General features: G+C 49.0%; 1 protein-coding gene across 2 annotated transcripts; it reads left to right on the top strand.

The window, feature by feature from the left end:
- The first annotated feature begins 10,175 nt into the window (after nucleotides 1-10,175).
- On the top strand, nucleotides 10,176-13,605 carry NME4 (NME/NM23 nucleoside diphosphate kinase 4). Of its 2 annotated transcripts, none has more exons than XM_067707257.1 (5): nucleotides 10,176-10,453; nucleotides 12,078-12,211; nucleotides 12,484-12,585; nucleotides 12,683-12,795; nucleotides 13,208-13,605. In XM_067707257.1, the coding sequence occupies exons 1-5, from the start codon at nucleotides 10,363-10,365 to the stop codon at nucleotides 13,389-13,391; spliced, it is 624 nt and encodes a 207-aa protein (XP_067563358.1). In that variant the 5' UTR covers nucleotides 10,176-10,362; the 3' UTR covers nucleotides 13,392-13,605. The 2 variants fall into 2 exon arrangements, with proteins under 2 accessions (XP_067563358.1, XP_067563359.1); XM_067707258.1 differs by having other exon boundaries at nucleotides 10,190-10,453; nucleotides 13,320-13,605.
- Nucleotides 13,606-13,773: the final 168 nt, after the last annotated feature.

Here is a 13,773-nt window from a genome sequence, read left to right as displayed (position 1 = left end):
GCCCCGGTCCAGGAAGATCCCACATGCCGTGGAGCAGCTAGGCCCGTGAGCCATGGCCGCTGAGCCTGCGCGTCCGGAGCCTGTGCTCCGCAACGGGAGAGGCCACAGCAGTGAGAGGTCCGCGTACTGCCAAAAACAAAACAAAACAAAAAACCAGTTCTCCATAAACTTCAAAGAATTTGGGTGATACAGAATATGCTCTCTGACCACAATGGAATTAAATTAGAAATCTATAACAATAATTAGGTAACTAGAAGTCAGTGAAAATCAGACTCAGGGTCTCCTGAGAGGCTGCTGGTTTGCAGGTGTTGGGGAAGGGGCAACCTGGAAACTTCCACGTTTACCCAAAGAGGCACAAGATTAGAAACAGCTGGAGAGCCGGTGTAGGGCAAGGAGACAGCAGCAGCAGGGCTGGTACGGAGTCTGGTTCTACTGGGTTGCCCCCTCCTCCCACCCTGCAGGGCAGGGTCTCTCCAAGCAGGAATGTCCCAGAAATTCAAGGCTGTCGCCCCTCATTCCCCACCCATCTCATCCTTAGTCAGGCTGCAAAAGTGTCAACGGGGGCTTCAGTCATCTCAAGGCTAGACTGGGGTAGGATGTGCTTCTAAACTCACATCCGTGGCTGTGGCCTCAGGTCCACACTGGTTGTTGGCCAGAGACCTGGGTTCCTTGTCACATGGACCTGCCCGTAGGGCAGCTGGAGCTCTACGCAGGATGTGGGGGAGGAGAAAGGAAGAAGCAGATCAGCAGGTCTGGTCACCAATCCTGAAGACAACCTCCCATCTCCTGCTGTTTTCTCCTTGTCACTGGGTGCAGCCCACACTCAAGGGGAGAGGGTTACGGGAGGGTGTGGGCGGAGTGGTTTTCTGTTATTAACTTGTAAGAGTTCTTTATAAATTCTTCATACTAGACCCTGATCAGATTTATGAGTTGCAAATATTTTCTCTGGCTCTGTAGCTTGTCTTTTCCCTTTCTTGATAACTCCACGCTGTTCACCTAAACGGGTTTGGTCAGCTGAGAATCTCACTAGCAGTGAGGGGTTCCAGTGGTCCACATCCTCGCTAATATCTGGAATTTTCAGACTTGGAGATTTGTACCATGACTTTATTTGCGTTTCTCTGATTACTCCTGAGGCTGAGCACCTTTGCGTTATTTACTGGCTGTTAAAATTTCCTCTTTGGAGAAACGAATCTTCAAGTATTTGCTGTGCTGTTGGGCCATTGGTCTTTTACTCACTGATTTCTGGTCATAGAGCACTAGACGTGCACAGGTTTTAAGTGGTGGAAATATTCTTTCCTGTTCTGTGACTTGTCTTTTTCTTTCTTCATGGTCTGTGTGTGTGTATTTAATATATTTTATTTTTAAGAGTTTTAGATTCATAGCAAAATTAAGCAGAAAGTGCAGAGTTCCCATATACCCTCTGCCCCCAAACATGCACAGCCTCCCCCACTATCACCATCCCCCACCAGGGCGGTCATTTGTTACAGCTGAAGAACCACATCCTAATCATCCACAGTCCATAGCTTACATTAAGGTTCACTCTTGGTATTGTACATTCTATGGGTTTGGACAAATATATAATGACATGTATCTATCATTATAGTACCATACAGGGTAGTTTCACTGCCCTAAATATCTTCTGTGCTCTGCCTGTTCATCCCTTCCAGTGCCCAACCCCCGGCAATCATTGATCTTTTTACTGTCTCCAGAGTTTTGCCTTTTCCAGCATGTTATATAGTCAGAATCATACAGTATATAGTCTTTCCAAACTGGCTTCTCTCACTAAGTGATACGCATTTAAGTTTACTCCATATCCTTTTAGGGCTTGATGGCACATTTCTTTTTTCTTTTCTTTTTTTTAAAGACCTGTTTTGTTTTTTACCTTTTATTATAGAAATTTTCAAACATACACTGAAATCAAATCATACACTCAAGCCCTCACATACCTATCACCCCAGTTCAACAATCATCAACATTTTGACAGCTTTGTTTCATCTACTCCCCACCCTTTCTTCTTTTTCTTTTAATATTTTTATTTTTTTAATTTATTTATTTTTGGCTGTGTTGGGTCTTCGTTGCTGCGCACAGGCTTTCTCTAGTTGCGTTGAGCGGGGGCTACTGTTCATTGTGGTGCACAGGCTTCTCAATGCGATATCTTCTCTTGTTGCAGAGCATGGGCTCTAGGCGCGTGGGCTTCAGTAGTTGTGGCACGCGGGCTCAGTAGCTGTGGCTCGTGGGCTCTAGAGTGCAGGTTCAGTAGTTGTGGCGCATGGGCTTAGTTGCTCCGTGGCATGTGGGATCCTCCCGGATCAGGGCTTGAACCCGTGTTCCCTACGTTGGCAGGCGGATTCTTAACCACCGGGCCACCAGGGAAGTCCCTTGTATTTCTTTTTATTGTTGAACTATATTCCACTGTCTGGATACACCACAGTTTATTTATCCATTCACCTACTGAAGGACATCTTGGTTGTTTCCAAGTTTTGGCAATTTATGAATAAAGCAATTATGAATAAACCTGCTATAAACATCCATGTGCACTTTTTTGGGGACATACATTTTCAACTCATTTGAGTAAATACCAAGTATAATGATTGCTACAGCACATGGTAAGAGTATGTTTAGTTCTGTAAGAAACCACCAAAATATATTCCAAAGTAACTTCCATTTTGCATTTCCACCAGTGATGAACTAGTGTTCCTGTTGCTTTACATTCTTGCTAGCATTCGGTATTGTCAGTGTTTTAGATCTGGGCCATTTTAATATCTTCATGGTGTTTTTTATGAAGTTCTTCATTTTAATGTAGTTGAATTTGTCAATCATTTTCTTTATGATTAGTGCCTTTTGTGCCTGAAGAAATTCTTCCCCTTAGAAGGTCCTGCTTATAGTTTCTTACCTTCTGAAAGCTTTATAGATCTGCCTTTCATATTTAGGCCTTTAACCTACCTGAAATTTATTTCTGTGTATGTAGGATTAGGTCTCTCTCTCTTTCCATATGGATACCTGATTGACCCAGCAATGTTTATTGAAAAGTCTGCATTTCCCACTGATCTGCAGCAGCTCCTCAGTCATATATTTGGTGCTCGTACATGTATGAGTCTGTTTCTGGGTTCTCTATCCTGTTCCCTTGGTCTACTTGTCAATACCTGGGCCAACACATCGTCGGAATTATTACAGCTATGTAACAAGGACTGATAGCTTGCAGAACAAGCCCTCTCACCCTCATCTTCTTCAGAGAGTCTGGGTAGTCAGGCACCTTGCATTTCCGTATGGTAATTCGAGACCACAAAACAATCCTGTTGGAACATTGATTGGGGTCTGTGGGTCAAGGTGAGGACAGCTGACCACTGGCCCTGGGCCCTGGCTCTATCTGAAGGGCTCAGGGGTGCAGGGTCCGAGACAGGATGTCTGTCGTCCTAAGTCTCAGAAGGAACTAGGGCTGCCTTGCCAGGAGGAAGCTGAATGTCAACAACTTGGAGACAAGAAAGTCATGCACCAGATGAGGACAGAGACTGAGAGAAAGGACGCTGTTGCAGACCAGCCTCACTTGGACCAAACCTGGCCGGCTTGGGGGAAGGAGAGAAAGGACTCTTCAGGTGGATACATGGCGGGGGTTTTAACCCACGTGAAACTGGACCTGTAACAACTGAAAATGATCTGAGGGCTATGAGATCTACTCCTCAAAAGATGCGAGAGGAGAGTCTAGAAGGGAGGAATGCGGTCACGGAGAAATAAATACCAAGCAAATGTATTGATAAAGTGCTTCCACGTTTAGTGCCGGACGCGGGAGGAGAGTCAGCATCAGAGGAGAAATGAACAGCCTCGTGTTTGTGCTCTGCTGTATCAAATGCGGTCATAAAGTGCTTCCTTCTGGTATCTTCCTTTCTGAGGCTGGGTTTCCTGGAGGTGGACCCTGATGTGGACCTGTGTGAAAATGTGAGAACGATGTTTTAGGACGTGGTCCCAGAGAACACTCAGGGGGAGTAGGAAGTGGGTCTGGAAAGGGAAGAGGAGGAGGCCCAGGTCATGGAACTCTGGCCTGATCTCTCGGGAACCTCTGAAGGCACCCCAGAACTGTTGCGATATGGGGGCCAGGGAGATGCAGGGTGCACATCTCTGCCTCTGGGGGAGGTAAATCCCCCAGCAATCCCACACAGCGGCAGTGGGTCTGGAAGCCTGAGGAGGGCGTCAGGGTGCAGGAGAGGGACAGGAACAGGGACCAGAGGGGACAGGATGAGACAGGACAGAGCAAGAAGCAGCCCATGTGCCAGAACCCTATTCCCTGAGGCACCGTCAGCAGCACTTTCCAGAGGAGGGGACGGGGGCTCAGGGCGGGTAAAGGTGTAGCCTTAGAAGAAGGACCAGGGTCGAAACTCAGGTCTCCTAACTCACTCAGCCAGCCACCTGTGAGCCTGAAGTCTTCACACAGAAGCTGCACAGATCCTGGACAGAAGAGGATGCAGGGAACTGTGGTCGGAGGAGCAGTGGACCTAGGGCCACTCTTCTACTTGAGCCCTGGCTTGGCCACAGAGAAGACAAGGGATTCCACATCTCAGATGAGCTCAGTTGAGCCAGGCTGGGTTGAGTGGGAGGCATCTCAACAAATTACCCCAAATCTGAACGGCTTCACACAACAGCCAGGATACTTTCTGCTGATTCTTTGCTGAGTTAGGGAGTTGGGCAGGGTTCAGCTGGTGGCTCTTCTGCTCCCTGAGGCATAAGCTGGGGCTGGAACTCTCAAGATGACTACCCACACTTCTGGTGCTTTGGTAGGGATGGCTGGGGGCTGGGGGCTCTTTCTTTCTCTTTCTCTGTGGCTGCCTTAGGCTTCTTTACACGGAAAGGAAAGTCCAAGCCCGTGCATCCCAAACGGCAAAGGCAGAAGTGTAGATCTCTAAGGCCCAGATGAGGATGTTACCCAGCGTTTGTGCAGACACAACCAGCCACAGGGCCAGCCCAGATGCAAAGGGGGTGGGGAAGCAGGCTCACCTCCCAACAGGAAGTGGCCACCTTGCACAGAGCAGTACCGTGAGCCAAGTGCTGCACTGTCTCTGGGAACAGGGATCAGTCTGGGGCTGGGCTACAGCAGCCTCAGAGTCCCAGAGCAGTGTAGGGCCTGACCTGTGCAGGGTTGGAAGTGGTTTGATGAAACAGCCAAGATGTCTCAAGACATTTAAAATATGTGACATAATAATAAATGCTTTTTCATTTTTTTGGTCTTTTTGTTTGTTTTTTTTTCTTATTTTTTGCTTTTTCATCTTTGAAAAAACAGCTTTGTTGAGAAATAATTCCATACTAAACCATTCACCCATTTAAAATTTACAATTCAGGGGCTTCCCTGGTGGCGCAGTGGTTGAGAGTCCGCCTGCTGATGCAGCGGACACGGGTTCGTGCTCCAGTCCGGGAGGATCCCACATGCCACGGAGCTGCTGGGCCCGTGAGCCATGGCCACTGGGCCTGTGCGTCCGGAGCCTGTGCTCCGTAACGGGAGAGGCCACAACAGTGAGAGGCCCACGTACCGCAAAAAAAAATAAATAAATAAAATAAAATAAAATTTACAATTCAATGATTTTTGGTGTACTCACACATATGTGTAACCATCACCACAGTCAATTTTAGAACATTTTCATCTCCTAAAAAGAAGCTCCAGGGACTTCCCTGGTGGTCCAGTGGTTAAGAATCCACCTTCCAATGCAGGGGATGCGGGTTCAATCCCTGGTCGAGGAACTAAGATCCCACATGCTGCAGGGCAACTAAGCCCTCATGCCTCAACTAGAGGGCCCGCATGCCGCAAAGAAGATCCTGTGTGCCGCAACTAAGACCTGAAGCAGCCCAAAATAAAATAAAATAAATATTAAGAAAAAAGAAGCTCCATACCGTTTAGCTATCACTCTCCCATTCCTCCACCACTCCCCACCCCCAGCCCTAAGCAACCACTAATACTACTTTCTGTCTCTGTATACTTCCCTATTCTGTACTTTCACATGAATGGAATCATACAATATGTGGCCTTTTGTGACTGAATTCTTTCACTCAGCATAATGTTTCCAAGGTTCCTTCAAGGGAATTCCCTTGCGGTCGAGTGGTTAGGGGAAAAAACAGTTCATTCAGGTTACAGCATGTGTTAGTATTTCCTTCCTTTTATGGCCGAATACTATTCCACTGCATGGACTGACCACATTTTGTTTATCTATTCATCAACTGATGAACATTTGGGTTATTTCCACCCTTTGGCTACTATAAATAATGCTGCTGTGAAAATTTGTGTACCAGTTTTTGTGGACATGTACTTCCATTTCTTTTGGGTATATACCTAGAAGTAGAATTTCTGAGTCATATGATTCGATTTTTAATCATTTGAGAAATTGCCAGACTATTTCCCAAAGTGGCTGCATTATTTTACATTTCCATCAGTAATGTAGGAGGGTTCCAATTTTTCCACATCCTCACCAACACAGGTTATTATCTGACCTTTTGGTTCTAGCCATGATAGCGGGTATAAAGTTGTCTCTCAGGGTTTTGATTTGCATTTCCCTGATGACTAATGATGTTGAGCATCTTTTCAGTGCTGAATCAAAGTGATTCAGTTATATTGTAAAGCAATTATACTCCAATAAAGATGTAAAAAAAAAAGTGATTCAGTTATATATTCTTTCTCATATTCTTTTCCATTATGATCACAGGATATTGAATATAGTTTCCTGTGCTATGCAATAAGATCTTGTTGTTTATGCATTGCATACATAATAGTTCGCATGTACTAATCCCAAACTTCCAATCCATCCCTTCTCCACCCTCCTCCCACTTGGCAACCACAAGTCTGTTCAGTGAGTCTGCTTCTGTTTCATAGATAAGTTAATTTTTTTAAATGATACTTTTTTTAATACATTTTTATTGGAGTATAATTGCTTGACAATACCGTGTTAGTTTCTGTTGCACAACAAAGCAAATCAGCCATATGCATACACATGTGCCCACATCCTCTCCCTCTTGAGCCTCCCTCCCACCCTCCCTATCCCACCCCTCTAGGTCATCACAAAGCACCAAGCCAGTCTCCCTGTGCTATGCTGCTGCTTCCCACCAGCCAACTGTTTCACATTTGGTAGTGTATATACGCCAATGCTACTCTCACTTCGCCCCAGCTTTGCCCTCCCACCTCACGTCATCAAGTCCATTCTCCATGTCTACCTCTTTATTCCTGCCCTGCAACTAGGTTCATCAGTACCTTTTTTTTTTTTTTTTTTTAGATTCCATATATATGCGTTAGCATACGGTACTTGTTTTTCTCTTTCTGATTTACTTTACTCTGTATGACAGGCTCTAGGTCCATCCACCTCACTACAAATAACTGTTTCATTCCTTTTTATGGCTAAGTAATATTCCATTGTATATATGTGCCACATCTTCTTTATTCATTCAACTGTCAATGGACATTTAGGTTGGTTCCATGTCCTGGCTATTGTAAATAGTGCTGCAATGAACATTGTGGTGCATGTCTTTTTTTAAAAAAAAATTATTTATTTGGCTGCACTGGGTCTTAGTTGTGGCATGCGGGATCTGATTCCCTGACCAGGGATCGAACCTGAGCCCCCTGAATTGGGAGCACAGAGTCCTAACCACAGGACTACCAGAGAAGTCCCGTAGCTAAGTTAATTTGTGTCATATTTTAGATCCCACATATAAGTGATATCATATGGTATTTGTCTTTCTCTTTCTGACTTACTTCACTTAATATGATAATCACTAGGTCCATCCATGTTGCTGTAAATGGCATTATTTCATTCTTTTTTTTTTATTTCATTCTTTTTTATGGCTGAGTTATATTCCATTGTATATGTGTATCACATCTTCTTTACTTATTTATCTGTTGATGGACATTTAGGTTGTTTCCATGTCTTGGCTACTGCAACACCACTTGTTGAAAAGACTATTCTGTCTCTCATTGAATGATCTTGGCTTCCTCACCAAAATCAGTTGACTACAGAGGTATGGTTTTATTTCTGGACTCTCAATTCTATTCCATTGGTCTATATGTCTATCCTTGTGCTGGTACCACACTGACTTGATTTTTATTGTTTTGTGATAAGTTTGAAATCAGGAAGTGTGAGCTCTCCTGCTTTGTTCTTTTTCAGGAGTTTCTGGTTATTCCGGGTCTCTTGCAAACCCACTGAATTTGAGAATCAACTTACCAATTTTTACAAAGAAGTCAGGATTTTGACAGGGATTGAGTTGAATCTGTAGATCAGTTTGAGGAGCATTGACATATTAACATGTTAAGTCTTCCAATCCATGAATGTGGGATGTTTTGTCATTTATTTAGATTTTCTGTAATTTCTTTCAACAATGATTTGTAGTTTTTAGAGTATACGAAATCAAAAGGGAAATCAGAAAATACTTTGAGATGAAAGAAAATGAAGACACATCAAAACTTATGGAATATGGTTAGTGCAGTGTTTAGAGGGAAATTTATAGCTGTAAATGTCTATACTAAGAAAGAAAAAAATATTTCAAAACAATAATCTAATCTCCCATCTTAAGACAGTGGAAAAAGAAGGTCACTTGTATTTAACATTGTACTGAAGATTCTAGCCAAGCAATTGATTAATAAAATGAAAAAAAAAAAGACATCCAGATTGGGAAGGAAAAAGTCAAACTATCTCTATTCCTGTATGACATAACCTTGTATGTACAAAATCCTGAGGAATCCACTAAAAAACTATTAGAATTAATAAATGAGTTCACCAAAGTCTCCGGATACAAGATCCATATACAAAACTCAATTGTATTTTTATATGCTTGTAATGAACAACTGAAAATGAAATTAAGAAAACAATTCCATCCACAACAGCATAAAGAAGTATATATGCTTTTTGAAAAACTCATTACAGGGCTTCCCTGGTGGCGCAGTGGTTAAGAATCCACCTGCCAATGCTGGGGACATGGGTTCGAGCCCTGGTCTGGGAGGATTCTACATGCCACGGAGAAACAAAGCCCGTGCGCCACAACTAGTGAGCCTGCACTCTAGAGCCTGTGAGCCACAACTACTGAAGCCTGTGTGCTACAACTATTGAAGGCCGCGCGCCTAGAGCCCGCCCGGGCTCCGCAACAAGAGAAGTCACCGCAATGAGAAGCCCACACATTGTAATGAAGACTAGCCCCCACTTCCCGCAACTAGAGAAAGCCCGCGTGTAGCAACATCCAACGCAGCCAAAAATAAAATAAATAAAAAAAAAGAAAAAAAAAGAAAAGAATCCGCCTGCCAATGCAGGGGGCATGGGTTTGAGCCCTGGTCCGGGAAGATCCCACATGCCACGGAGCAACTTAGCCCGTGCTCCACAACTACTGAAACCCGCGCGTCTAGAGCCTGGGCTCCGCAACAAGAGAAGCCAACACATTCAGAAGCCTGTGCACCCCAACGAAGAGTAGCCCCCGCTCATCGCATCTAGAGAAAGCCCGCGCACAGCAACGAAGACCCAACACAGCCAAAAATAAATAAATAAAATTAAAACAAAAAGAAAACGAAAACTCATTACATAAGATCTTGCAGCTGATCTCATATTTCAAACAGTACTGCGCCATCTTCTCAACTGGAACAATATAGTAAATGAGAATATCTGTGATTTCTGCTTGCGATAAAGTCACAGGCACCGTAAGGGTTTCAGTGGAAGCTAAATTCCTTCAGTTAGAGGAATGCAGTTACATGTCCACTTGAGAATAAAGGTGGGATTTTCCCCATCCAAATGCAGAGATGTCCTGCCTGACCTTGCCTGACCATCCAGGTCCACCCTCCCCTGATGCAGGGTGTAATTTCCGAGGGAGACTCAGGTGGGAGGACACCCCCCGCCCCCCAGAAGCAGGTCCTCCTGCTAGGGCGGGGTGCAGCCCAAGACAGACGCAGGAGGACTTGCATGAACTCAAACTGATACTTAAGGACTGTGTTCGTATAAAGACGAATACAATCCATGCTGTGTTCATCATCATTGTTGTTTTTTTCTTCTGATTTTAACAGAAATTGACATTAAATACTTCCTTAGGCCGCCTGAGTGAATCAGGGTCGGTGTGGGGCCGCGAGGGTAGAGGCCATGGGGGCCTTGCGCCGCTCTCCCTCCCTCCACCCCTCCTCCTCTCCCCCTTCCCCTCCCTCCCTCCTACCTTTCTCCCGCTGCCCGTTCCCCGGGTTCCTTTTCTCCCTCTGCCCCTCCACCTCCCTCCCCTTCCCTCCTCCCGCTTCCCTCTATCCCTCCAACCCTTCCCCAGGTTCCTTTTCTCCCTCCACCCTCCTCCCTCCCACTTCCCTCTGCCCCTCCCCCTCTATCCCCGGGTCTCTCTCTTGCGCTCTCAGACAGCACTCGCGGGCAGGGAGTCATGCGCGGTCTCTCCGGGCGCGCGGCGCTGCGGGGGCTGATGTGCCGCACGCGGGCCCCGGTCGCCAGCCTGCTTGCGCGCTCCAGCTCTGGTGAGTCCGCCCACCCGGCGGCCATGCGCGAGGTGGGGCGGGCTGAGGCGCCGCAGGCCTCTGCTGGCGCACGTGCGGGTCCTGGCGCAGGGGGCTTGAGGCCTCGGGACTGGCCGGCTGGAGCTGCGCGACCGTCGGGTTCTCGCCGGGCTGGGGCCCTGCACGCACCCCCCCCCACCACCGCTCACTCCCACCCAGCCCCCCACGCCCCCGCTCACCTCCTCACCGTGCTCAGGGCAGGGGGTCCCCAGGGTTCCAGGGCAGGAGGAAGCCAGAAGCCTGGTGGCCACACTTTGCGGCGTACTCGGGGCTCCTGAGAGGGGTCATTCTCATCAGATGAACACTGCCGTCCTGGGGCGTTTTTCCCTCTGGCCTATCCCTGCCCGCTGGTATCCACAGGGACCTCTGCCCTAGCTGCTGACCCTCAGGCTCTTCCTGAGCAGCAGATGTCCTGGCGTTCCAAATGCTGGCAAGAGTGAACTGCCACCGGCTGAGGCACAAGCCAGCTGGCAGCAGGGCCCCCAGGCACTGGGCTTGGGGGACGGAATAAGGATGGGGGGACTTCCTCCAGCGCGGTTCATTGAAGGGATGTGGTGGGAACCCACTGTCTGCTCTCCAGGCCCTGCACAACTTTGGTTTATTTTCCTCCTGGGGATGGGAAGGCAGCTGCAGATGCCTCCAGGGACACTGGCCCTCCTGGACCCTATGTCTCATCGCTCCTCCAGTTTTCTCCTCCCTCTTTGCAGGAATTAGCTAGACATCCAGCGTCTGGGCTCCTCTCAAAAGTACACTTGACCCTGGACCCAATGCTGAGGGTCAGCATAACTCTGGAAGTGGCCTGGGGCTGTAGGAGGGTGACGATGCTGGGGGGTCTTCCGGGCAGTGTCTCCCCAGGAGGGGGAAGACTGTGGCAGTGTTGACTTTAGGTCTGGAAGAATCCCACCCTGGAACCCCACAGCAGCCTGGCCAACGAAGGTGTGAGGGGAGGAGCCCTCTCAACTCTCCCCACCTGCAGACAGGAACCCCTCCACCTTTCTCCTCAATCCCCAGGTCCCTTTGTCCCGCTGTCTGTGGCCCAGCCGGTGGGGAAAGTGCACTTCTGTCTCCCTGGTCCCCTGCCATTCCTTCACCTGAGACCCAGAAGATGGGTGGTAGTTCCTTCCTGATGTGGCAGGTTGGGGGTTCAGACATTGTGCTAGCGCCACAAAGGACAAGAGTGAAAATCAGGCCAAGACTTGTACTTTCTTTCCAGTGTGGCATCTTTGGGCCTCCGGGTGGCCTCTGAGCTGGACTGTGCCTCCCTAGGCCTCCAGGCTGTCTAAGATAGATGCCTTTTCAGGGGACATCAGCTCTATCATGGGCAGCTTCTGCCACTGCCTGGGAGGGCCCATGGCCCCTCTGACAGGCTGAAGTCCCCAGGGACCCCCTGTGCTGCTTGTCCCAAGGGGTAGCACCATGCTAGACAGTCCTGGCTGTGGACACCACACTTCTCCCCTCCAGAGCTGCTCTGCCTGAGGCAGACGCTCTGAAGTCCAGGTGACCCCTGGGTCCTGGCAGGGGAACCCAGGTCCGGGAGACATGAAAGGGTGAGGCCTCGGCAGCCCCGAACCCCCCTCTTCTAAAGGAGGACCCTCCTGGACCCTGGAGCGGACCCTGGTTGCGGTGAAGCCAGACGGGGTGCAGCGGAGGCTCGTTGGGGATGTGATCCAGCGCTTTGAGAGGAGAGGCTTCAAGCTGGTGGGGATGAAGATGCTGCAGGTACCAGGGCTCTTGGCCTATGGGTGTCCCTGAGGGGACTGGGATGGGGGGCTTCTCACATCTCAGCCCTGCGTCAGGAAGACATCCTGGTGTTGGCAGTAGAAGGGGAGGGGTGGGGAGGTGTCTGCCTTGTGCTTTTGTGGCTGGAGTGCTGCCCCATGTAGGTGTCGTCTGCAAAGGGCCCTGTGATCAGTACACCATGTCACTGTCCCAGTGCCTGGTGGGGCTCCCTCTCCAGGGCCTCCTCTCACCTCCTTCCCCCAATGCACCAGGCACCAGAGAGCATCCTTGCCGAGCACTACCACGACCTGCAGAGGAAGCCCTTCTATCCAGCCCTCATCAGCTACATGAGCTCCGGCCCGGTGGTGGCCATGGTACAGCGGGGCAGGGGTGGTGGGAGGGGTGGAGGGTCCTGGACTGAGCCCTTGGTGATACCCACCTCTCCCCACCTCCTTTATCTCTGTGCTGCAGGTCTGGGAAGGCCCCAATGTGGTTTGCACCTCGAGGGCTATGATAGGACACACCAACTCGGCTGAGGCTGCCCCTGGCACCATCCGGGGAGACTTCAGCATCCACATCAGCAGGTATGGGGGCCCTAACACACTCGGCCACTTGGAGCTGAGGGCCAGCTCACTAGGGGCTTGGGGTGGCGGCTTGCTGCTAAGGCAGATCCACCAGACCTGGGCTTCTTGCTCAGGGGAAAGTAAAGCCAGAGGAGACTTTTACTGATGGCACATCACACCTAACGTTTGCTAGTGCAGTTTTTTTAAAAACTCTTTCATGCACACAGGAGAAGATAAAGCATTCCGTGGGTGTTTTATATGTGCTCTGCCATCGTTGTCTGTCACCTCACTTTATCGCCAGACACCCCGGGGGTTAGCATGGGACAGATGAGGTTGTGGGTAAGAAGCTGAGATCAGGCTGTAATCCAGTTTTGCAGCTCCCCTGTTCTTCCTTTCACCTCTGTACAATCACCCCGCTTGCTCCCCTCGACAGTAGGGGATCAGCAGACTGTCCCTGGGACCCCCAAGGTGCACGCAGCAGACTGTCCCTGGGACCCCCAAGGTGCACACTGAAGCCTGTGTCCTACCTCTGCCACCTGGCACAGGAATGTCATCCACGCCAGCGACTCCGTGGAGGGGGCCCAGAGGGAGATCCAGCTGTGGTTCCAGAGCAGTGAGCTGGTGGACTGGGCAGACGAAGGCCACCACAGCAGCATCTATCCAGCCTGAGCACTCAGGGTGCCCTCGGTCACCCCAGCATCCACCCAGGACCAACTACCTCTGTCGACAAGACCTTGAGCCCACACCCATGCTCTGCCCATCTGTCCCAGACCCACCCGCCTGTCCACCTGCTGCCCCACCCCAGCCCAGAGGGGTTGAGCCACCAACTTTATGTGCCTTTTAGTATTATCCGAAGCAAGCAAGAGATTGGACAAAATCCTTTCTGTACCAAAGTGCCAGACAAGCTTTGGGGTGCCTCCAAAAGCTGGTAGTGTGACCTCCCTTCCCCCAGAGTGGGGACATTAAAATTCACTGTGCTGTGCGTGGGGGTGGAGTGCT

The sequence above is a fragment of the Pseudorca crassidens genome, chromosome 15 (genome assembly GCF_039906515.1).
Source record: "Pseudorca crassidens isolate mPseCra1 chromosome 15, mPseCra1.hap1, whole genome shotgun sequence".
NCBI lineage: Eukaryota > Metazoa > Chordata > Mammalia > Artiodactyla > Delphinidae > Pseudorca > Pseudorca crassidens.
Note: the sequence above shows the minus strand (reverse complement) of the source record. Positions and strands in the feature narration are given on the sequence as shown.

What these genes read in the sequence shown, in the direction of transcription:
- NME4 (XM_067707257.1), top strand. Translation starts at nt 10,363, where the DNA reads ATGCGCGGTCTCTCCGGGCGCGCGGCGCTGCGGGGGCTGATGTGCCGC. An exon ending in GCTTGCGCGCTCCAGCTCTG is followed by an intron (nt 10,454 to 12,077) that starts GTGAGTCCGCCC and finishes CCTCTTCTAAAG; the next exon opens with GAGGACCCTCCTGGACCCTG. An exon ending in CCGGCCCGGTGGTGGCCATG is followed by an intron (nt 12,586 to 12,682) that starts GTACAGCGGGGC and finishes TCTGTGCTGCAG; the next exon opens with GTCTGGGAAGGCCCCAATGT.